The 25,535-nt window shown below is 36.2% G+C and overlaps 1 protein-coding gene across 1 annotated transcript in view; it reads right to left on the bottom strand.

Moving 5' to 3' along the window:
• Window positions 1-11,684: 11,684 nt before the first annotated feature.
• Window positions 11,685-25,535, bottom strand: part of zswim6 (zinc finger, SWIM-type containing 6) — a 228,064-nt gene continuing 214,213 nt past the window's right edge. Inside the window, exons 11-14 of the mRNA XM_028805456.2 lie at window positions 22,975-23,132; window positions 21,427-21,590; window positions 19,200-19,281; window positions 11,685-14,378 (exon numbers count right to left, since the gene is read on the bottom strand). Of these exons, the coding sequence (XP_028661289.2) occupies window positions 13,516-14,378; window positions 19,200-19,281; window positions 21,427-21,590; window positions 22,975-23,132 (1,267 nt within the window). The 3' untranslated portion in view covers window positions 11,685-13,515. The remainder of the gene's footprint in view (window positions 14,379-19,199; window positions 19,282-21,426; window positions 21,591-22,974; window positions 23,133-25,535) is intronic.

Here is a 25,535-nt window from a genome sequence, read left to right as displayed (position 1 = left end):
AGTGTGTGTAAAAGTGCATTGGTCTTCGTGCCTGCCTGATGCTGATAGTATATGCTCTGACCCCTTAAACTGAACTAACACATTTTCCACAATTTAGTTATAATTTGGATCCTTATTGTTACCTAAAACCTTAGAAATTACTCCTTTGAATGATACCCTAGCCTCTTGTGCTAGTTTGTTCATTGCTCCATCAAATTCTGCATCAGAAATCAGTTTTCTAATATTATGTCCAGCAATAATGCCCTCTATCAATTTAGCCTCTGACAATCCCAGAAACTTTCATTAAAAATACATCTGTAAAACAGGCTCCATCTTTTGATAGACAAATTGCTGTCATTAAACCAAGCTTAACAGGTGCAGAACATTACCTGGATCCACCAAGCTATAGCACTTTTCTAGCTGGCCATTCCATCTGAAACCAAGTTCAATTCTTGACTCTGCTGTCCCACCCACAGATAAAATGTGGGAATTTTGGTATACTCTGACTGCTGACCCAGTAAGATATACAGAATTTTCAGGATCCCACATATGAACCAACAGTGCTCATTGTGGTTAATTTTCTCAAAATTTTCCATCCATCCATCCATTAACCAACCCGCTATCTAACTACAGGGTCACGGGGTCTGCTGGAGCCAATCCCAGCCAACACAGGGCGCAAGGCAGGAAACAATCCCCAGGCAGGGCACACACACACACACACCAAGCACTCACTAGGGACAATTTTGAATCGGCAATACACCTAACATGCATGTCTTTGCACTGTGGGAGGAAACCGGAGTACCCTGGAGGAAACCCACGCAGACATGGGGAGAACATGCAAACTCAAAATTTTCAAACCTTTAAATATAGATTTTATAGTATAATATACTAAATTCAAACAAATTATCGTTTAAAGAAGACATTGATGTTTAATTAATCGTAGCGCGAAATGAAGTTCTAATTGACAGCTAAAGCATGTCTTTTGTGAAAAAAAAATTACACGATGGAAAAAAATAGTTTTCATTTTTGAATTCAGTGCACAATAATAAATTAAAATGAAATCAAGTAATCAAAATAATCTTTTCAATGTATATCCGTGTTATTTATTTTTGTGGGATTCGATTCACGTTGTTAAGATTGTAATCGAATTTTGACGGGTAACTGATGGATACTTAGAAATGCTTGGTTTTAGTAAAGAGATTGGCCAGAAGAGCATGCGCGTTCTGCCTTTAAAGTCAAGAATCCAAGGCGGGAAAGAGAAAACTGTAGAAACTATTTGTTTGTCACAAATCAAATCGGTGATAACGAAAATCCCAGGTACGTGCCTTTTCTTAATTTTACATACTACTGTGTTTAATGTTATGTTTTGGAAAACTAATCTCTCCCGGTCCAGTGGTTTATAAAAATTACATTGGAAGTGTACGCTGTAGTTAGAACTGTGATTATTGGTTCCATGCATAAAGTGGGCCACTTAGAGAGAAACAGACAGACGCTGGTACTGTTGTAAGGAAGTCTGTATTGATAACTTGGCATTTTTAAATTTAATGTATATTTTTATGACACGTTTTATTATACTTTCGAAGTTATATGTTTACTGATTATTTAAAATGTTTTGTTTTGGTGTGCTGAAATGAACAGGCAACGCAATTTCAATCCAACCAGACCTCAATTATGTCTAAAATTGTGTATCTGAAATGCAAAGCAAACTCGTTATAATGTAATTACGGCCACTTGATATAAATAGACATTTATTAATTGAACATATAAGAACTAAGCCTTCACCAATGCGCTATAAATAACTACACCAGAAATTCTAAGCATTAATAAAAAACAATACAAAATATCTTCATTTTAATTTTTAAATGCAGCTGGATATAGAAATCGTTGAAACCTAATGGCAAATCATTGAAAACATTTCGAGCTCAAACCTAGTGTTACATTCAGGCCCATGATCTGAATGAGCCATTTCTGCCTGTACTGTGAGGATAAAACTAACTTGACAACCATTTAGTTTTAGAAGTATCGTCACCGGTTTTCTACGTGGAATTAAGTAAAGGCGTTCCCTTTAACGTATTGCTGGACATGATTTAAGGGCGCCCTGTTCTTTTTCTGCTTATAAAAAAAATGCAAAAGTCATTTTTAAAGTAATGATCAATGAGGCGACACGTACCTTCATTCTTTCAAATGGTGAATGGTTTTGACGGCCTCTCCTCGAAAGGCCCTAGGGGAGATGTATCAACTGCCACCGGTCCACTTTTTTGGTGTTGCTCGCGTTCTAACACTAGACTGAAAGCGGCAGAGGGTGAAAGAGCAGGCAAGGTTTTGGAAAGTGCGGTTTTGCATCTTTATTAAAGTGTGTGAAGGGAGTCGCAGGCGCTAGAACTGGGACACGTTTGTGAGCGCGCATTAAAGTTCTCTCTTGTGAACAAGTGAGCGCGCGCGAACGAACTTAGATAAACAAATGTGGACACGCGTGAGAGGGGAATGAGTGATTAGGTCTCTCGTCAGTCAATACCTTGGCAAGATTATAAAAGCCCTGCGAGGGACCCTATGAAGATGCAGGTTCGTTTCAGGTTGGCTGGTAAACAGTGAGGTTGTTATCGCAGAGCAGGTTTTTCATGAAAGACCGCTCGTTGTTAAGCCGCCACATTCGACCAAGGATCTTTTAAGGGAAAGCATAGTTTCTCTCTACTTACTGTAGGACTGTGCGAAAGCTTGTTGGGACAGAATATATTTTAATTAGATTTTCACATTCAGGAAAACAATTTGGTCATGTGCAATATTCAAGATTTTTTTTTAAACTGAGATGTTTATTGTGATTTTTTCATCTACCAATTTTAACCACATTTATTGTTCCTCACATTTTTAACCATTTTAATCTATTAATTTAACTATTTGTTGCTCAGTTTTGTGAACTGCATCTGTGTCCGCCTCTCTTACTGCTTGTGGACAGATCACAAAAAAGTTTAGGGTCTGTGCAAAAAAAGGTTTGATCAAATACAGTAATTTATTGTTTCAAAGATAATCTTCATCTCTTGAACAAAGAATTCTGCCAAATACATACATACATTTTTAAGAGCACTTAATCCATGTCCTGCAGCACTGGGCACAAGGCAGGAACCAACTGATTTGGGGCGCAAGTTCATCACAGTGCCCAGTCTCATACACACTCACATTCATACTGGACCAATTTAGAATTGCCATTTAACCCAGCAAACGCCTCCTGTGGGTGTAGGTGGAATATTGGACGACTCAGAGAAAGGCCCTTCCAGAAATGAAAATAGCATTCAAACTCTACACATAGTGGCCAGATGTATGATCTGAACCCAGAACTTGAATCTAGGAGGCAGTGTGCTACTGAACCAGAACATAAAAATGTTCAGCAAGGTTAAGAGGAGCTCAAACAATAGCTACTTTAATCATCAGGTTAGAATTACTATATTCAAATTTGTTTTTTAATTGACTGGAAAACTAATAAAGAGCATTAACACTCTGACTATGGCTTGTCTCTATCTATCTATCTTATTCTCAGTGGTTCAAGGATAAGCTCCTGTCCTTGTGATTCTGAACTGGATTAAGCATTTTTTTAAATTAATGGATATATGGATTACAAACGTTTAGAACTGGAATAATATTATCATTCAGGGTATTCCTGAAAGAGTGGAGACCTTCCCAAACACCATAGTTAAGATAATATCAAATAAAATATTGTAATATTTGAGCACACACACATTTCAATTTCATGTACTGTTAGAACATTAGAAAAATTGAGATGAAAACAGGCCATTTAACCTAACAAAGCTTGCCAGACCTATCCACCTTATTCTTTCAAAATAACATCAAGTCTAGTTTTGAAGGTCCTTAAAGTTGTACTGCCTACCACAGTACTTGGTAACTTATTCCATTTGTTTCTGGCTCTCTGTAGGAAGAAAAACGTTCTAACAACCAAGCAAAATCTGATCATAAGGTTTTACCAACCGTGTACCTGTGTACTAGTTAAAATCATTTTAAAATAACATTCTCAATCCACTGTACTCCTTTCATAATGTTAAATGCTTCAATCATGTCACCTCTTAATCAAATGTTGCTTAATTTGAAAAGGATCAGCTGTTTTAATTTTTCTTCATAGCCCATATCCTGCAGCCTAGTCACCCATCTCTGGATTTTTTCTAGCACTGTCTTTTTTCTACCTAGCAGACCTAAACTGTACACAGAACTCCAGATGAGCTCTAACCAGTGTGTTATAAAGCCTGAGCATAACCTCTTTTGATTTGTGCTCTGCACATCATCCCGTGAAACTTAACATTATGTTAGCCTTCTTAATAATGGGTTTTGAGCACTGTCTGGAAGTTGATATTGACGAGTCCACTATACTTCTCATAAGCAGTACTTTCCATATTCAGACCTCTCATTGTGTATTCATATCTAACATTTTTACTCCTAACGTATAATACATTACATTTACTTACATTAAACTTCATCTTCCACAAATGTGCCCCAGCTTGTATGCTGTCCAAGTCTCTCTGCAATGATTCTGCAGATTCTAGATTCCCTGCCAATCCACCTAGTTTGTTATCATTTACTTTAAAGACTATTTAAAATGAGAAAGTACTAGGGTGTTGTACCGTGTTAGCCATTGTGAATGTAGGGAAAAGCCAAGCAAAATGACACCTTTTATTGGCTAACTAAAAAGATTACAATATGCAAGCTTTCGAGGCAACTCAGGCCCCTTCTTCTCCCTTCTAGGTGAATTACATCTTGCCTGAAGAAGGGGCCTGAGTTGCCTCGAAAGCTTGCATATTGTAATCTTTTTAGTTAGCCAATAAAAGGTGTCATTTTGCTTGACTTTTCTCTAAAATGAGAAAGAATGTTTTGGAGGAATTAGGACTCCACATTCCTCTTGTGTCAGCTTGGCTTTTTTGCTTACATATGAAGTATGTTCAAGTTAGGTCAACTAATCCAGTATGAATTGACTGTAGACGTGTGCATGTGTGAATCTGTCCTACGAAGCACAGGTACCCCAAAACAGGAATAATTCCGATGCTGAGCTTCTTACCCTTTCACGTAGTGTTGGTCCAGCCACTCTAAAAAGACACTTCATTTCTGCTGATTCTGCTCATGATCTCATTCTTTCAGTCATTTCTCACAACTCATAACAGCAGGTGAGGATAGGAACAGTCCAGGATGTGATAGTACCCAGCTGGGGAGGCTACAAGTAGCATTGTTACTTTATGGAGATGATGTTGTCCTCTTTGTCTTATCTGACAGTGACCTTCGGCAAGCTCTTGAGCCATTCACTGCTGAGTATGAAGTGGGCATGATGAGGATCAGCACCTCCAAGTCTGAGGTCATGGTTCTCTGTCAGAAAAGAGTGAATTGCTCTTTTCAGGTGAGGGGAGGAACAACAGCCCTTAGAGGAGAAGTTTGGGTATCACGGAATCTTTATGAGTGATAGAAAAAAGGAACATGAAATCGACAAGTGTATTATACATAAAGTATAATTACACACATTTCTGTACATGAACACATATGGCATAGAAGCATATATTACACAAACACACAAAAGCATAAGGACATTATACATTAAAAATGTAAGCAACATAAAAATGTATTTTAAAATTTATATGTCGTAATATTGGTTTCCAAGAAATCCTACTGGGCAGCCTCCTGCTTCAAAACACAATAGGAAAACATTGGCTGAATTGCCAGCTGATTTTAAACTTCACTCATGACTCTCTTATTGCTGGGGCAAAATAACTTCATTTCAGTCATTGCTGTCATACTTGAAACAATGGAAAAAAAATCAAGAAACCAGTTTATGATAGCAGTAGTGTTCCAGTTTTTATACATTCGAAAAGTTTTCTGAAAGATTGTTGTGCATACAACAGGAAAATTAATTTATACATCAAGTACTGGAGGCTCACACACATGAAATTTGGGTTTGGCCTGGACATTTGTGCATGGATCAAACTATTGTATACCAGTCCAGAAGCTTCAATTTGTATTAACAACATTAATTCAAACTACTTCAAACTAGGAACGTGGCACTAGACAAAGATGCCCCTTGTCACCACCGCTTTTTGGAATCACCATTGGCAGTTCATTGTCCAAATGCTTATGAGATAAAGGGGATTATCAGAGAAGGACTTGAACAGAAAATTTCTCTATATGCAGATGATATAGTACTGTATATATCAGATCCACATAATACTGTGCCTGCAGTCTTAACAGCACTAACAGCATCTCTAAATATTTCTGGTCTTAGCATTAATTTGAACAAAAGTGTGCTCTTTCCAGTGAATTCTCAAGCATACAATATTAGACTGGACACCTTCCATTTTATCATCACAGATCAGTTTAAATACCTAGGGGTAAACATCACAAGTAAACATAAAGTTCTTTATCAACAAAATTGTGCGGTCTGCATGGAAAAAATTAAGCAAGACATGCATAGATGATCTACCCTTCATCTCACTTTAACTGGAAGATTTAACATTGTCAAGATGAATATCCTTCCTAAGCTTCTTTTTTTATTTCAAAACATTCCAATATACATCAATAAATAATTTTTTAAGAAATTAGGTTCAACCGTAACCTCGCTTATTTGGAATTCAAAACATCCATGTATCCAAAGGGCGACCCCACAAAGACGTAAGGCAGAAGTCGGCATGGCTCTACCTAACTTGCAGTTTTATTACTGGGTGGCAAATATACAACCTAGAGGAACATACACAAACTTGGTCCGCAAAAGTAATAAAATCCTGCAGTACTTCTTTATATTCCTTGATTTGTACACCAGTAAGTACAACTCATCGCCAATATACTAACATCCCAATTGTGCTTCACTCAATCAGAATATGGAACCAATGTAGGAAGTATATGAAGGTAGAGAAGCTTTTATCTGTGGCACCTCTGCCCAAAAACCACCTTGTTACAATTGTCCAAAATATTTCCAGTGCAAGATCCAACCTGCGAACGTTGCAATCAAGTTCCAGCCTCATTGGGCCACATATTTTGGACCAAAATATTTAAATGCCTCTCAGACAGCCTTAGTGTCACAATCCCTCCTAATCCACTAACAGCTGTGTTTGGTGGACTTCCAGATGGGCTTAAAGTGGAGAAGGACAAACAAACTGTAATGGCCTTTACTTCACTCTTGGCACGTAGACTTATTTTGCTCAACTGGAAGAATCCTAACTCACCTCTTTTACGTCAGTGGGTAACTGATGTTATATACTGTTTGAAATTGGAAAAAAAACTAATTCTCAGTTACAGGATCTGTACAAAACTTTTTCATAACCTGGCAGGATCTAATCAATAACATTTTAGAACAAGCATTTAAATTGAGGAAGCAGATTCTCTCCCCTCTTTTTTATTCTATAATTTTTATTCATTTATTAATTTATCTATTTACTTATTTTTTGCTAGTTGTAAGTTTTACTCTGTTGGCCTAGCTCTCTTTCTCATGGGTGAGGGTTGATTTGTTTTAAACCTAGTTTTGTTAAACTTGACTTGCTTTGTAAGGAATGTTACTTGATTTTAATAAAATCAGTAAAATGCTTAAAAAATATTTCATTGGAAGACTTTTACATTGATATTTATCTCACAGTTGAAAAAAACATTTTTAAATGTTAGATGTAAAGTGCAACAAAGATTCATCAAGAAATTCATGGACATATTCAGGTGCACTATTGAGTGTTATCTACATAGTAAGAAGAAGACTATCATGCTAATTTTATTAAACTCCTATACATTAGTGCCAGCTTCAAAGGGTTATTTTTATGTTCAAATGTGTAGTCATCATTAAACATTTGTCAATATTTTTTGTGAATTAGTATTAGTGTAACTTCCCCCCAAATGCAAGGTCAGAGCAAATAATCTTCAAACAGACCTAGCAACTTAATGTCAAGTAGCTGTCCATTCAGTTGTACCCTGCTTCATTATTGTGTCATGAATCTGACAAACTTGTTTGTTTTGTATATTTGAGTGGATTTCAGTCTCAGCATTTGGAGCCAGAACAGCCTTGATCGTATCAAGTGTGTAACGCACAGACTGTTTAGTGTTTGGAGGCAACAGAGACTCCTGTCACTGTCCTATCCCAGCACCTTCTTTGGTGTAAGAGTGTAAGTAGCCTGGACAGATGTTGAATCATGCTGCAAGAAATGGCTTGGTTCAATGTGTCATCTTTTAAAAAGTCATGCTACCGAAGATAAATTGAAGCATCTTTGTGAAAATGAACTCATCTGCTGACTAATGTTGCAGTAGAGCAAATTTTCTAGCACATACTTGTATTGTCTTTAAATTTATGCACAATTATACTATACATAAACAGGATGCAAAGAAGCCAGAAGTTGATGGTTTCTTAAAAAAAGTTAATCCTAGAAATGGACACTGATGAAACTACTGTTACAGGAAAATCCAGTTTAATATTCACGAAAAAGCATGTATTTGTCCATTTTTTAAACCTCCTTTTTCCTTTACAAGTTCTTAACAAGCCAGAGCTTTCCTCTGTAGTGTCTGATTAAAACAAAAGGAACATATGCCAACTTTGAATTGGATGCCAGTTCATCATGGTGCACACTCATGCATAATACAATATTTACTTATACCTAGCCCAAGCAATTCAGGTTCTGTGATGTAGAGATCTTCTGGATGCTGACTGTTAATTATGAATCTACCCAAACATCTAGAGTAAGCAGAATATACTGTTTTGGCACACTTGCACCCAAAAGTGTCCTGAAACAGTTTATTGCTGCCCATCAATAAATTTTTTGATTTCTTTACGAGCTTGTGGTTGGCAGGATTGGCTGCATGGGCAAAGAAAGCCATGTGTTGATTTCTTCAATGGGTCCAGCACTACAAAACAGCACAGAAACTTTAAGTAATACAGAAGTTGCTTGACTGAAAATCACAAACAAGGATACTAGCTCAAGGTAAATTCATAGTTGAGTATACAAGACTTTTGGAGCAAAGAAAGCTTACATAAAATATCCAAGCAGGACACAATGAAAGAGCAATGGTCAGTGGAATTTAACATTTTAAAATAACAACAGCAACAACAGACGACAGTAAAGTGATTGTGTGTTTAGTACTTTTGCTGTGTACTTTTTTTTTCTGGTTACTCCTATATCTCTAAGATTGATTCTTGTAAGCATGTTTGGGTGTGCAAATGAGTATGCTCTTCAATGAAGTGGTTCTTCTCTTGTGCCCAATGCTACCAGAATAGGCCTAGGCACCTGAAAACCCTGTAAAGGAATATGCATGTTTAGAAAATGGATAATGAAAGAATGAAACATAACTAAACATCTGAGATACTAGTAAGCTAAAAATGAGTGTGTGGCATGGAGGGAGCCACATCTCAGAATTTACCATGATACTTATATGTAAGCAAAACAGAATTCTGATGACTCAGTTTCGACTATATTTGATTTAATTTCCTTGAGTTCTTGATTACCCCTACAGCAGGGCATTTACTGGTAAAATCAGGACATCACTGATCCTACACCCATGACTTTAAATTCCCTGAAAAACCATCATGACCTTTGCTAAGCTAGAATTCCTAATGTGCGAAAGTAAATTTAATATGTTACATAATCATGTAATGATTTATACCCGTGAAAAACATAATGCATATCCATGATTCAGAGAGTTTAATGTTTTAGACAACAGAATTCTTGGCTTTGCAAACATACTACAGGCATATAAGATTTACCAAAGTCAAATGGATACTCTTAACAGTGTGCTGATTCAGCCAACCATCCTTCCACTTTCTGAACTTGCTTTTCAAACGTTACAAGTGTTTGAAGTGTATCCCGGCACCATCTGGCATAAGGCCACATGCTTTTATTTAATTAACATCTGGAGCTATGTATCTATCTTATATAATGTGTATATATGAATGAAAAGTAAGCCATTGTTATCAGATGTAACTGAATGGAATCAAGTTTGTTTTATGCATCTTTGGCAGGCCAGCTATTATGAGAATGACAGTCTTAAAAAGATATTTTTTGCCCTAACAAAAATGTAGCACTCGAAAGGGAAAAGAGCAGCATCATGATGACAGAGTCATATAGTAGTCCTATAAGACAGTACAAAGCCCAATGACCTGAATGAGTGGCAGTTCATATATTTAAGAAAGGGCATCCAACAATAGAGTAGGAAGTACACCAAGTTTACAGCATAACAATATAGACAGAACACATTTTTATTGGGGTGGGGGGATCAGCATTATATAAAAAGAACAGTAGCTTTTCATATTGTATATATGTATCACATATTAATTGTATTAATTAACTGAAGTAAATAATTTTTAATATTTTTCTTCAGTTGATGTAAATATTCACAGAATGCTTTAATAAAATATTAATAGGGTGTGGGTCTGTTTTTCATATATAAATATATTATATAGTGGGCTCAGAAAATATTCAGACCCCTTCACTTTCTGGTGTTGTAAGTTTAATTTTCAATAGATCAATTTGCCATTTTTGCCCATCAATCTACATTCAGTAACCCACAATGACCAAGTCAAAACATGTTTTCAGAAACTTTGCAGATATATTAAAAATCAAAATCTTGAACTCTCGCATTCATACAAGTATTCACACCCTTTGCTCTGGTACTCCAAAGTGTGGTCAGGCGCATCCTGCTTGTTTAAATATCCTTGAGATGTGTTTAGAACTTGACCGGAGTCCACCTGTCATAAATTAAATTGATTGGACATCATTAAAACACACACACACACACACACACACACACATACACCTGTGTATAGGAGGCCCCCCCCAATGCACAGTTCATATCAGGCCAAAAACCAAGACATGGAGTCCAAGGAACTCTCTGTAGACCCGCGTGATACAATTGTGGTGAGGCATAGATTAGGTCAAGGTTATAGAACCATTTCTAAAGCTTTGAGTGTTCCTAGGAGCTCAGTGGTCTCAATCATTGTGAAATGGAAGAAATTTTTAACCAACAGGACTCTTTCAAGAGTTAGCTGTCTGGCCAAGCTGAGTAACCAGGCAGAAAGGCTTTGGTCAGAAAGAATAAAAACCCAATGATCACTCGAATAGAGTTTCAGAATTCCTCTTCTCAGATGAAAGAACCTGTCGTAATGACGACCATCAACCAGGCATTTATGATAGAATAACTAGGTGAAAGGCACTCTTGACTAAAAAACGTACGACAGTTTACAGGACTCTGAGAGCATGAGGAAAAAAACGAGTGCCCCAGCCAAAGCCCAGACTTAAGCCCTATAGGACATCTGAGGAGAGTCCTGGCAGTTTACAGATAACTTCCTATATAATGTAATGGAGATTGAGAGGATCTGCCAGGAAGAATGGGATAAAATGCCCAAATCCAGGCATGCACAGCTTGTAGAGACTTACTGAAGAAGACTCAAAAGGGTCCTATAAAGTACTGAATTAAGGGTCTGAATACTTAAATGTATGAGAGATTCCAGTTTTTGCTTTTAATACATTCACAAATGTTTCTGTAAATGTTTTCACTTTGACATTATGTAGATTGATGTGGAAAACCGGCAAATGTATCCATTTAAAACTAAAATGTACAACACAAAGTGTGCAGAAATTGAAGGGGTCTGAATACTTTCTGAATCCACATTATACACAAAGACACACACACACTTATAAGTTTGTGTATGTTCTGAGAATTTGTTGAGAGTCATGTGGAAAAAATACTAAGGATCAACATTACCTTTCAAAAAACTAATTTTAATTAAAACAAAAAAAATTGTTGAATCATTAACAAGTTTATAAAACAGTGATTTAGTTACATAAATAAATTGATATCAGTGTATCAAATCTTAATTTCAACTTCATGAGCATGTTTACACTGGTGATGAAGTACAATCTTTTACCTATTATAATAAATAAAATGGAGAGCATGATTTCCTTTTTCTAAACAAAAAACCTACAAACATACCTCTAGCAAGTTCTCTAATGAAGGGAACAAGAGACACTAGACAACTTTTTGCACCAAAAACATAATAAAAACTGCTTTTTAAAGCACAAGATACAGAACCATTCAGCTAAATTAAAGACACTAAGTTGTAACCAAAGTTGGTTGGCTTTCATTTAATGAACAAGTTTGGTTGTTAGATCTCCAGTTTGGTTATTTTAAAGCATTAAGACAAGGCAAGATAGAAGGCTGTTCTTTTTTTCTCTTTTGTTTTTAGGAACTCTAGAGAAAAAGAAAAGAAAATACAAGCATAAAATAAAACAAAAAGAACAGTCAGACCTACACAGCAACTTTCTGTCCTGCACAAAGTCAAGATACCAGCAGAGTATGTTAATGTTATTGTGCACAAATGGAGCTTTGATTCTTAGATTACTCTGAAGGATGGTAAGGTAATGTGGTCAGACCAAATTTCTACAACTGGGGGCGGTTATTTAGTAAAACAGGTGTTTTACTTACCTTTGCTAACATGTCAGTTTTTTTGTTTTATATTGAAATATTTCTAGGCTAGGAGGCACATAGCCCAATTCTGGCATACTGTTATTAATTGCTAAGGCTTGCTGCTCTGGCTTTAATGTTGGTTGTCTCTCTTGTCTATGGTGCCCATTACAAAGCTTTTAGTTGTTTTTTTTTTTCTTTTTTCCTTTAACCATGATACCAGACCAATCATGCAATTTGAATAGGTGGCTCTGCATAGATGCCCAGCATATAAATTCACCACCTGAGCCAACCCTGAAGCAAGGCGCACTGTAGTCCTTCTGATATGTTTTTTGTTTAAAACCAAGCTACTGCAGCTTCAAGTATTTTGCATTACATAGAATATTCTTTATAAATTAGTTAATGTATACTTTTTCAATATTCAGACATATACTATAATATATACAGTACAATAAATGCTCTCATTCTTTCATTTTTGTATTTCTTTTTTTTTTTTCTTTTTTTTCCCGAGAAATCCCTGAGAATGTATGTTGACAGTCGCTAAGTTTCCACATGCGCAAGCACTGTGTGCCATGCTTCCGGATGAACAGCACTGCAAAGCCACATGGTCAGCCTTGGAATTAATTAGATCTGTTTTATTTAGTTTTTTCTCTTTTTAATGTTTTTTGTATTAATATACTGAAATGCAAACGATGAATTAAGAAGGAATAAAGCTGAATCCATATGAGGTACTTTTCACTTAGGATGGAGGTGTTTCGTTTGGTTTAAAGCCATTTTAATAATCTTTGAGGCTGTGAATGTATACAGAAACAACAGGAGAGCTATGTGGGCTTTTGCCACTTGACAACATATACTCAGTGTAAACCAAAACTTTTCTTTTTTTACTTTAATCTCTTTCTCTCTCACTCACTCTCTTTATCTCTCTCTCTCGCTCTCGCTCTCTCTCACACAAATAAAGAAAAACACACACTTTCACAACATGACAATTTTCTGTTTTTTTTTCTTTTGCGAACTAAACAGTTCTATACACATAATACCGGTGTGGCTCTGTTATTAATAGTTTTTTGTATTTCTTTAAGTTAAGAGTACAAAGGCAGGCTCAAGTAAAAAGTACAAGATGGAACTCCATCAACCAAATCTCTCCCGGACCAGCATCATTAGTTTCTTTTTGCCTTTGTAGATCTGTTTTAGGTTGTCAATAAACTGTGTAAACTGAATATGTCCATCATGAGCCATTAAGAAGGTCTCTCGAGCCTTGCTGAGGAACTCAATAAATTCACTATAGTGCCGAGGGCTGATATGTGTGAGCCGTGAGTGTGTGGTGTTTATATATGCCCCAATCGTGGCATCCAAGAGCTGTCTTAAAGGGGCTTTGTCCAGTGACATTAACTTCCCAGAGTTTCTGCGCCCGTGAAGTGCTACCATACCTGGTGTTGTCAAAGTGCACCTCCGTAAAATGTCCGAGAGTACTGTGGCACACTTGACACTTTTGACTACCAGAGGTATAATAGCGGCGAGTTCATTTTTGCCTAGGGAGTGGCTCAATGCACAGGCCCATAGCACATCATTAATGGCAGGGTGAGTGTCCTGATTGTAACTCAGGTTGAGATGAGTCATGGCCAAGGTAGCCAATTTGTAGGCCCGCATCGGGTAGCCACGATGCTCCATGTATCGTGCAATGGTGAAAAGCTGAGTATAGCTCATGCCAGTGGTGGCGGCGTCCAACACTATCTGGTAGGCTGTCTCAAATGCAATATGGTCCTTTTCACAAAGCGTAAGAGCAGATAGGGCGCAGTTTTGAGGATCCTTCATGGCACACTGCAGGGCCAGAGTACGAGCACTACTTGCCAGGTTTTCCTGCTGATGACAATCCAAGTGCAGCCGGACAATGGTGCTGTTTGACATTACTGTTGTGGCAACAATACTGGTGGCCTCCGTAGGAGTGAACAGGGTGAACCAACTCTGCATAATGCTGTCTAATGCATAAACACCTAAAATAAGGAAGACAAAATACAAAGAATCAAGATACATTGCAAATGCAGTCACCATTAACCAAATTATACTTGTTTTTCCTGGAAGTAATATCTCAGAATAGAAAGTGCAAATAATTTAGAACCAGCACTGGTATAATCGAAAGTGTGAAACTCTCTGTATTATACCATGTACTATGCCATGCTTAACAGAAACAGACTGTCATGTCTTCACAATTGTCTTCTAAGTATTAAAGACTGAACTGAAAAACAGTATACATTCTACATTGCTAGTAAGTGGAAAAAACTGGCAAGCTTTTTTGTTCCCCAGTAAACTTAATTTGTGCGCCACTCATTTAGATGTATACTATCCATGTAATTATCCATTATCTGAATCTACATATTCATGCACAGATTTTGGGAAAATTAAGCCCATCATGGCAGCATTGCGTACAGGGCTTCAAACATTCCTAAAAAGTCAGTCCACTGTAAGACACATTCTCAACTATGCCAATTAAGTATTCCCAGTTATTCTAGACTAACTTGTACATATTGACCGTTTTCTAAACCCAGTTCAATCAATGAAATGGCCCCTGGAAACTTCTAGCAAAACTTGTGAGGCTTTTGACACATTTTGTTTAAATACAAAATAAATTGTACTAGATGTAATATACTATAGCCCTCCAAAATTAATCCTGCTGAACCTCACAATGCTCTTTTTAGAAAATTACATTCCTTCATTAAAATAAGGTTACCTGAACTCTGTAAAATAATTTCTCATCAAAAACCTTCCACTTATGTCCTTGACCCAGTCCCAACAGGATTTTTTAAAGACATCCCTGATATTCTAATTGATAGTCTTCTTGACATACTTAACTCAGGGAGTCTTCCCAGATTGTCTAAAGACTGCAATAGTTCAACTCCTGCTCAAGAAAATAATCTAGACTCCTCTGTCTTTGACAACTTATGACCTATTTCAAACCTACATTTTCAAGGAAAATTCAAAAAAGCAAGTTTTTAAACAATTAAATTACTACATAAATAAACATTATATTCTTGCTAAGTTTTAGTCAAGTTTAGAACAAATCATAGTATAGAAACTGCACTAGTTAAAGTAGTAAATGACTCGTGGGTTAATACAGACAGAGGCTATATATCTGTTCTTGTACTGATAGATCTGAGTGCAGCATTCAACACCATATAAATCACCTTAGTAAAAGAGGAGGGGCTCTCGGCCATTGTTCTAAACTAGTTACGGCTTTATTTAACAGTTAGAAAATTCTTTGTTACCTGTGGTGATTGTAGTTGAGAGATCCATGATATTATTGTATACAGTGTACCACAAGGATCTATTTTAGGCCTGCTGTTACTTTCAATCTACATGCTTCCATTAGGCCAGATTATACCAAAACACAAGGTAAGATACCACAGCTATGCAGATGACACACAGCTTTACTGATTTACAGCACCTGATGACCCTGCTGCTCTGGGCTATGTCTTACTTTTTTTTCTGAATGGATAAGTGGTAATTTCTACATGCTAAATAAGGAAAGCACAGACATTTTAGTTATTTGTAAGAATGGAAATAATGAAAGCATTAGAAATAAACTTGATTCTTTAGAATTAAATGTCAAGGTAGAAGTAATTAATTCAGGTCTAATCATGGACTCTGATCTAAACTTTAATTCACATATTAACCAATCATTAGGACTGATTTTTTCCATTTAAGGAACATTGCAAAAGTTAGACCTCTTACAACATTGCAAGATGCTGAGAAATGAACTCATGCTTTTGCTTTTAGTCAACTAGATTACTGTAATGCACACCTAACTGGACTACCAAAGAAAGATATCAAACAGGCACAGTTAGTAAAGAATTCAGCAGCAAAAATCTTAACCAGAAAAATAAAATCTGAGCATATCTCACCAGTTTTATCAGCATGACATTGGCTGTGTCCTTTAGAACAGATTTTAAAATACTACTAATGGTATATAAAGAAGCCTTAAATAATCTTGCTCTTCTAATAGCAGTCTGCTTACTATTATAAGAGCCAAAAAAGAAGGGGTGAGACAGCCTTTTGCTGTTAGGCACCAAAAATTTTTTAATAATTTTGTATTATTTTCTTGCATGCCATTTAATCATTATTCTTATCTAATCTAAATTAGTTTATCTTTGCTTGTAACTATTTCTTTGACATCTTTTAAAGCACTTTGAGCTATATTCTGTGTATGAAAATGTACTATAGAAACATAAAATGTTGTTGCTGTATTTAGAATGCGGTAGACAACTGGTGGAACAACACAAATGCAATGCAGACTTGTGAAGATTGTACAAGTTTACATAATCAGTGGCAAAGTTAAGCAAGGAGCCATGCAGTTGCGAGGCAGATTATTTACCACTGCAACATCTTACCACAGTACATGACCTTATAACTAGTGCTGGGCGGTATGACCAAAATTCTATATCACGGTATTTTTCAAGATTGTACCGGTTTCACGGTATTCGACGGTATTTTTTTCCCATGCATGAGTTAATCACATTTTCCACTGCAATTACTGCAGTAGACTGGCTAAGAATAACCTATTCCACTGTCATGAGAATTGTACATTGTACAAAAAAGCATTTTAATGTGCACACAAGTATTAATACAGGTTTGCATGGCTCCATAAAGTGATAGTTTTCAAAGGGGGGGGGGGCACTAATGAAGAGAAGGAATCACACTGCATGACAGTTGCTGTCAAAATATAGAACCTTTTTATTGAACAAATTTTGCAAACCGCTTAAACTAAAACTTTGACAACAAATTGTCAACCATCCAAAGAGGCATTTAGCTGTATTGCACTGAACATGTCTTAGAAAAGGAATAAATGGCAAATATTTTTTGTAAACCAACTACACTTTGTTAATGTTAACAATCTCTGTCCACTGACATGTTAAAGTGACTTTTTAAACAACTTTACCATCATTAAACTGCATAATATATAAACTAATAAATAATAACAATAAAATAAATAATAGTGCAACTTCCAGTAATAATACTATTACATCAAAACTTCAAGCCCAGGTACATTACACAGTATTCACCAAATAAAACAAGTGCAACTTGGAGATGACATCTTTACCAAATGAACCGTCATTAAGGCAAATTGCATTAATATAGACCTTGCTTCAAGCTAAGCTATATATAATATATAATAAATAATAAAACTGCAACTTGCATTTATAATACTATTTGTTGTTTAGTGGGTCAAAAAAAAAACCAAAAAAAAAAATAGTCCGTTTTTAAATCCAGTTCGCAGTGTCTGTCTTCGTGGGCTCGATTGCTCGACCGCAGGGAGTTGATGAGGTGATTGGGGCGAGTCGCATCTGATCATTCTCAATTGCTTCGTCGGCTTAGTGTGGCGTGTGAATAAGGCGCTGAGCCCATGGACGGAGACGTATATTTATGGGCCGGCAGGATGGGGGAAGAAAAAAAGAAAAGATAGAACACAAGGAGGTTAAAGGAGGTTAAAGAAGGGAAAAGGCAGTCACGGGAGATGATCCAGACACCAGGAAGGAGAAGGCAGCACGAGCTGGGGCTCCGTGAGGGAGTGCAGCCTTAGGCGATCTAGGGGCTGGTTCACCCCACTGAGTAAGCGTGTGGAGTGGGGCGAGCGAAATGTAAGACCTCCAAATGGATCTGAGGAGTGACTGAGTGAGCACGAAGGAAGACGGGAGGTGTGCCGACCTCGGACGGTCTGGCTGCGCAGTGTGGCAGCAGCCAAAACAGGGGTTGGCAGAAAGCAGTTCGTGCTGCAAAGGCTCCGTCAGCAACGCCAGTGAAGGGTGAGCCGTGGAGACAGAAGGTGGTGTGCTGCGATCGGGCAAGGAGAGAGACTGCATTTTAATGGATATATTTATTATGGATTTTATCCTCACATTTCACTGGCTTTATGGATTTGCTATTTATTTGGGTACTGTATTTTTCTGAACACTTTTGGTTTTACTTTGACTGTTTTTAACAAAAGCACTTGAGCACTTTCCAACATCCCCTGGCTTCAATGAGATTTCTCAGCTCATCTCGGTCATAACTATCGACGGTGTTGGTTCAACAGACTCCCATGTGGGAAGAGGGAGTCTGTAGGGGACCGGCACCGTCACAGTATTACACAGTAACCAGATACATTACACAGTATTGAAAAAAAAAATAAAATAAAACAAGTACAACTTGGCTTGCAGTTTTATCCAGTAGTATAGAAACAGTATTCATACATTTGAACATAATGCTCCACATCCGACCTTTTAAAACCAAAGTATCTACAGATAACAGACACAGTACCTTTTTTCGTCAAAAGTTCTTCTGTGTTATCATGTTCAACTTTATCGTCTGCTACAGCTTCAGTTTCAGAATGTTCCCTGTCCATTTTCACCGCTCAATACCTCCACTAACACATGTACTCTGTTGGATGCATATTTTGCGGTGCACCAGTGAAAAAGGTCCCCCTTAAACAGTTTCCCGCTGCACCATGTTCTGAATGTTGTTTAGGCTATTTAAACCGGTGTTCTGGTATAAGAAAAATCCATATCATAACAAAAATAAAAAACGGTTTTTGGTATGAACCGGTATACCGCCCAGCACTAATTATAATGGATTCCAAACTAAGTATTACTCGTCAAGATTTAAAGAATTAGGTAGCATTAGAAATAACCACCTAATCAACAGCAGACCAAAAAACAAAACAAACTGAAATGAACTTGAAAGAGACGGTTTATATACATATACTCAACAAATGTGGGGATAAATACATATTTATGAATTGTCTATAAATTCCATCCCAAAAGAAAAAACGAAGTTTTACTTGCCTACTTCCGTAGCACAAGTTACTAGCCACCGTACCATCTCTCTTCGGCGCCAGTTTAACGTTGATAACGTCATTCGCATTACCTAGAGAGAGAAAAGGAATCTCAGTAAATCTTTTGCACCACATAAATGATCTATTCTCATTGTTAGCCTGTTCTTTAATATCTAACAGTGATACCATTCCAAGTTTGAAAAATCCATTAACTTCACCTTGTAGTCTGTTCCTTGATCATTATATATTTTCATTTTATTTCACCTTATAGTTTGCATATTTTACGTTGATTAAAGAGCTACAGAAAGAAAAGTATTTACACTTTTTTCTTAACCCACTGATTCTGGTGAGGTTTACTGATAGCACTTACCCTGTGAGCAAGGCTAGACAGTCAGAGGGATCACAATTAGTATCATACACACTAAATCACGCTAGGCTGGTTTAAAGATGCCAGCAGTACTCAAAGGATGTCTCTACACTGCTGGAAAAACGAGACCTACAAGAAAATGGCTAATACAGGCAAAATACATACAGAAAGTAAGTTCAGAATAAAAATGGGGGCAAAAGCCCAATGAGGTGGAAATTCTGCACATCACAACACTACCCTTATATTTACTTCCATGATTCCACCAATTACTCTGACATAAAAGTCTGATACACTAAAATATTGTTTTTGTAGTATATCAACCATGAAAGCTTCAAACATTAAAAAATACTAAATACAAAGAGAACATTTGATGCATTTGATGTTGTGTAGACTTCTTACACCCTTGTCTTGGATAAGTGTAAAGACATCTGCTGGGTTAACATTTCTGTGTCTGTAGTATACAGTAGATTATAATATTACTTTTTACAATGAGAGAGTGATCAAATCTGATAAATAAAATTTATAATAACTGACTATTTCTTCGTTAAATAAAATTTGCTAGCCTTCTTGAATATGGAATATTTGTCCTCTTCAGAAATAAATGAAATAAAATGGTTCAGCATGTTCCCACGGGCCACTTTATAATCCAAAATCAACTTTAGCAGCATAATGCTGGTTACCATACTGTAGAACACTCAAGAAAACTGAAAAGAACAGAAAAATTCTATATAGAAAGTTCTACCAGATTACCCGATAGAAATAGCATAATAGACTGCCATTTGCAAACATATTTGATTGGGTTCAAGTCAGAACTTTAATTCAGATACCAATGAATGGTCCACCTTTTTACTTCTGAGACACTCTAGCAATGTTTTGGTCCTTTAGAAAAGTGAACCTTCTCCCAAGCTTAAGTTTTTTGTTTTTTTTTACCACACTAAAGTATACTTTCTTTTTCACATGTAGTTATCTGCATCAATTTATTTTTGGTTGAATAAATACGTAATAACAAAAGTAAAATCTGTTAAGTGATGATTGGCATTTGTGGTTGGATTTAACTACAGTATATTTTGGACTTGGTTAGGACTAGATAATTGCTAATTGTACAAACACACAGAACTGAAAGAGAACTTAGTTATGCACATAACTGTATATTCTGTACTTTAAATAAAATTCATAATATTCCATAGTTTAAACTGAATACAACATAGATTTTGAAGTAATTAGAGAACAGGTTTAATTCAAAAGACAAGTGCTGCAATGTCTATGACTTTAGATTTGTGGACATATATATGTGCATACAAACTATTTTACACCAGAATACATGGTTTCAATGTAAGATACATGGAGACAAGTGTGTGTTTTTTTTTAAAGTGTGCAAGTCTCTTGTACAATAGTTACATAAATGGTCTAACTGCACTGACGTAAACAATAGCACCTTTAGGGACAGCAATAATTTTAAGAGTTCTGCTTCTTACCCACATAACCAAATAATATATTTTTCTTACAAAAAGCTAAATCTGTAGAAGAATTTTTGATTAATCAGATAATTCAAAATACATGTTCAAATATTTATGTGGCCTGCATAGTGCATCAGAGAAGACCCAGTAGGAAGAGCTAAAGGTTTGCTGCTCTATATGCTATTGATGCTGTTAATGATTCAAGCATCAAGCATTCAAACATCTTTGATAATTCAACATTTTACTTTCTTCCTACCTCCGCTCCAACTAATCTGTTTACAGAGAAAATATACCCCCTGCAGTGCAACATATAACTCTAGATAATTAATATTTCTAAGTAAAAAAATATTCACTTTAAATCACTGAAACTCCTAGCATCTGTAGCACCCTCTCAGTTTTTATGCATAACTTACCTGAAGACCCAGTTCCAAAGATACTTTAAGCAGAGTAATATCTGGTAAACTGTCCATGAGTGTTGCTATTTTAAAAGCATCTTGGGCAAGTTTGAAGATGTGTGATGAGGAGTGGATATTTTTCTGAATAGATTCCAATACTGTTTCAAGCCTACGACCATCACCTAAAGAGAAAGCATAACAAAAATGAGCAGGGCATAATATGTTTACAGTTAATTTGTATAGTCAACAAAATAACTGAAGACATATAAAAATAATCTGAACCAGTTGCAAAGGTGTAGGACTGATCTAATAAAATGAGCGAAAAAGGTGGAATTAATTGGGGGGAGGACTGCCACAGATATTTTTACAGGGCAATGGAAAAGTGAAGTTGATCATAGATGTACTGGTGAAATGCAACACACTGTTTCCAGGTGTAAAACATTTTCCTTCCAGTGTGGTTCTTGTACCACTTACCTGTGGTCACAAAAAGAATATTGTATTTAGCACCTTTATGGGTAAGCAGCTAGTGAGGGGTATTGTTTTTTTTTTTTTTTTTTAAAGTTTAGACTCAACAGAGTTCAGATTCAACATCTAAAATATGATGTTCACCACATGCTCTTTTTGGTACATTATTCTTTTTTTTTTTTTTTTTTTTTTCTTAATTGTTTTTGAATGTAATCACATCTACTTTCAATGACTGACACTCTATTCCTGATTTTGAAAAGAAAGGCACTTAAACTTCAATACTTTTTGGATTTTGTGTCTCCTTTTCTGAACTGGGTGCTAAGGAGACTGAAAGAGCTCTTTTGAAAGTTTGAAATAACTTTAATGAGGCTTTATGTTTTTCAACATACAGTGGAGAGAGCAGGCAAATAGGGAAGACATGAGTTTTGTTGATAAATCTTATTAAACTTGGAAAGAAAAACTGAGGAATATCATAAATTGGAAGAGTCTCCACCAAATAACGTACTACATCAACACACCAGGCACTTCACTAGAAATTACACAGTTGTACATAATATATGTTAAACAACCTATCCTGAGAAGATGTATTTTAAGGAAAATATAGTCAGTTTTGGCATCTCTAATGAGAACTGCTACATAAAATAAAAAATTACAATCTGTGAGTCTCCATATCATGTGTTTCCAAATTAAAGTGCCATTCTTAAAGCATACAAAATTTAAATTAGTTTTTTATGAATAAATACTTGTTTGTATATTACATTCAAAAACAAGGATTCACTTTTACTTATGGTTTTATATAATTTTAGAGGTTGGTAAAATAAATGTTTCAGAGTTGATTTTCTAATAAGGTGAATGGTTCATAGATGGCAGGAATCTTTCAGATTGGCCTGTGAGAAGTACATTTTGATGGCATGTCTATGGCAACTGAATGCCAGAGGCTACCCTGAAGGAGCACAGTTTTAAACACTGCAGCAATACTTGAAACGTCTCATGCAAGCAGGTGAAAGACAGACATCCCGAAGAAACTTTTTCACTTGAAAATTCAAACTACCTAGGAATACAAAAATGCAAAAATAATGCAGACGGAAGTGGCCTTCTTACCTTTTGCGGCTGTTAGCATTGTAGACGCCAGCTCACACTGCTGTGACTCAATGTGGCTCAGAGTGAACCAACGGGGGTACCGATTGGGAACAACAGATGCAATGTGGTGAGGCCGGGACATGTCTCCCGTAGGAGCTGAAGATTCCAATACTGGTAACCTATTATACACAAGGTAAAGAAAAACACTAAAATAAAATACGTTCATGTCATCAGAATTAGTGCTAACAATCTTTCAAAGCAGCATTGTAACAAAAAAATCTGTCTTTGGAAGAAATAATTAGGCATTGCATATTTATTACTGCTAAATAAAGGAAAACAACAGAACTAGAAAATGAATTTGCATTATATATTTTTGCTTTCCTATTATGAAATCATAGCATTTATTGTTAATTAAACAAACTAGAATAAGGTAAATAATTATTGACAAACAAGCATGTGCTAGGTTTTTGTCTAACAAACTGAAGTCCATTTTATAATGTTGAAATTTTCCACAACAGCAGCCTCTTTCAAAACAGTGTTTTTCTCATCACAGGATATAAAGTGCACAAATAGTTCTCTGGCCTGAATGTACTCAACTACCATTGTTTTTGGGTACTCATTTTATGCTCTAGTGAACAGATATCCATGCTGTGTAGGCAGAAATTGCCTGAAAACCCAAAAAATCAGAAATGTTATGCAGTCCCTTTATACAAAGTAGTGATGGAATGCATATCTCTTTGGGTAAGGTTTACTAAATAAACAATGAGTAGACTGTTTATTTGGGAGATTGAGATGATGCAAATTACACCTCTCTCTGAGGTTCTAGAGGTACGGAATGTAAGGTGTTGTTTAAGAATCACAGGAATTATCCCAATTCAGGTTAATTGTGGCCCATAGTATCTTCAGAGGACCACCCCTTCTTCAGAAAACTTGTTCAGGTTCACTCCACAGATGCCATTTTAGTCTGAAATGTTATGACTAAGCAAGCTACTTTAACACATTAAAGTCATCCCCATGCTTCATGCTCACCCTTTAATTTGACATGGTTTATTACTGTGCAAAAAATGCTTATTTAGTTGGGATATTTAACTGATGTCAATGAATACACCTCACTGTCCATAACATACATGAAACTAATTCACAGTTTTATCCATGTATTCATGGACGGACAGTAAAGGATTTGCTTCTACTTGCTGTTCCTTTACTTGATAACATTTATTGCCACAATTTTACAATACAGGCTTTCTGGCGCTTTATGAAGATAACTAATTCCTGAAAACCCCTTTGTAAGGTGAATTTGTATAGCATGGGTGGATGGATGTAAAAAGCAAATACCTACAGTAATTCTCATTAATTTAATGGAACCCATCTTCAAGCGGTCTCTCTTCAAAAATACTTATGTTTAAAAAAAACACCAAAAACATGAAAATTGACAGTTTAATATTAACATTAGTAAACCAAAACAAACAAATAAGACATCTTCCCTTAACAGATAATTATTTAATAAGGCTGTTTATTTTCACATTATCGCTTCACGTTTCACATTCAAAGGAATGATCAGCACATGTGACAAATTGAGTGAGCTATAGTATGTAATTGCATGGGTACACCTCATAGTAGCCTGCTGAACAGGGCTGACCTGCATTGGAGGCTACAGCAATGGAAGTCTCTCAATCCAGCATCAGTTGTGAGTAGGGGGAAAAAAGTGATTCCCGTAAGAAACTTGAGTCTTGTCATTTATGATTTAAAATTGCTTCAGAAATTCCAAAGATCATTTTTTTTTTAACTTTGTGATCTCTGCTTTCTGTTTTCTTAATAACACTATATTACTTGCAGGAATTCTATAAGGAAGCTGAGAATATGAAACATTTGCCCAAAATCAAAATGGAAATATTACAAGGACACCCCATTTGTGTTCCTCTTTAAATACCCGCATCCTTAACAAAAGCAGCATCCATTATCAGCAACTATCAGCTGATGTCTCACCTCTCCTCTGCATACCTATCACTTTAAACTAGTGATGAGGTGTTTGTGAGTGAAACAGTCTTTGTGCCAGCTCTCTCAAATAAATGAAACAGCTAGCGTATCTGAAGAGATGGAAGAGTAGTATTTTTTTTGTTTGTTTGTTTTTTAAATGAACCCAAAAACAGAGACTTTATCATTCTCTCCTGTGTGTGCAGGTGATGTGAATGCAAGTATCTGATTGTTGAATTGATGTATGTAAAGATTATAATGAAATGAATATATTTAATTAGGAATCAATTTTTAATCAAACTGAAACCTGATGAACTGAATTCTAATTGCACTGCAAAATTCCCGTCCCTAACTTAAAATGTGATTGCAATTCAAGAACACCTCGGCCCATTCCAACTCGTTTTACATGTTGCAAGCTGCAGTGAGCTGTTCTTGAAATGACTGAACATGATCAGGTGTTAGCACTAGTTGTACTCATTTGAAAATTGTTGCAGATTTGGTTGTCAGCTTCATTATGGTTTGGAAGATGAACAAAGGTATTAAACAACTTTCTTCATACATGAAAATTTGCAAAGCTATTGTTCATAATTTGGAGGACAGCTGTATAC

Source organism: Erpetoichthys calabaricus, chromosome 7 (assembly GCF_900747795.2).
Source record: "Erpetoichthys calabaricus chromosome 7, fErpCal1.3, whole genome shotgun sequence".
NCBI lineage: Eukaryota > Metazoa > Chordata > Cladistia > Polypteriformes > Polypteridae > Erpetoichthys > Erpetoichthys calabaricus.
The sequence above is the reverse complement of the archived record's forward strand: the minus strand, read 5'-3'. Positions and strand labels throughout refer to the sequence as shown.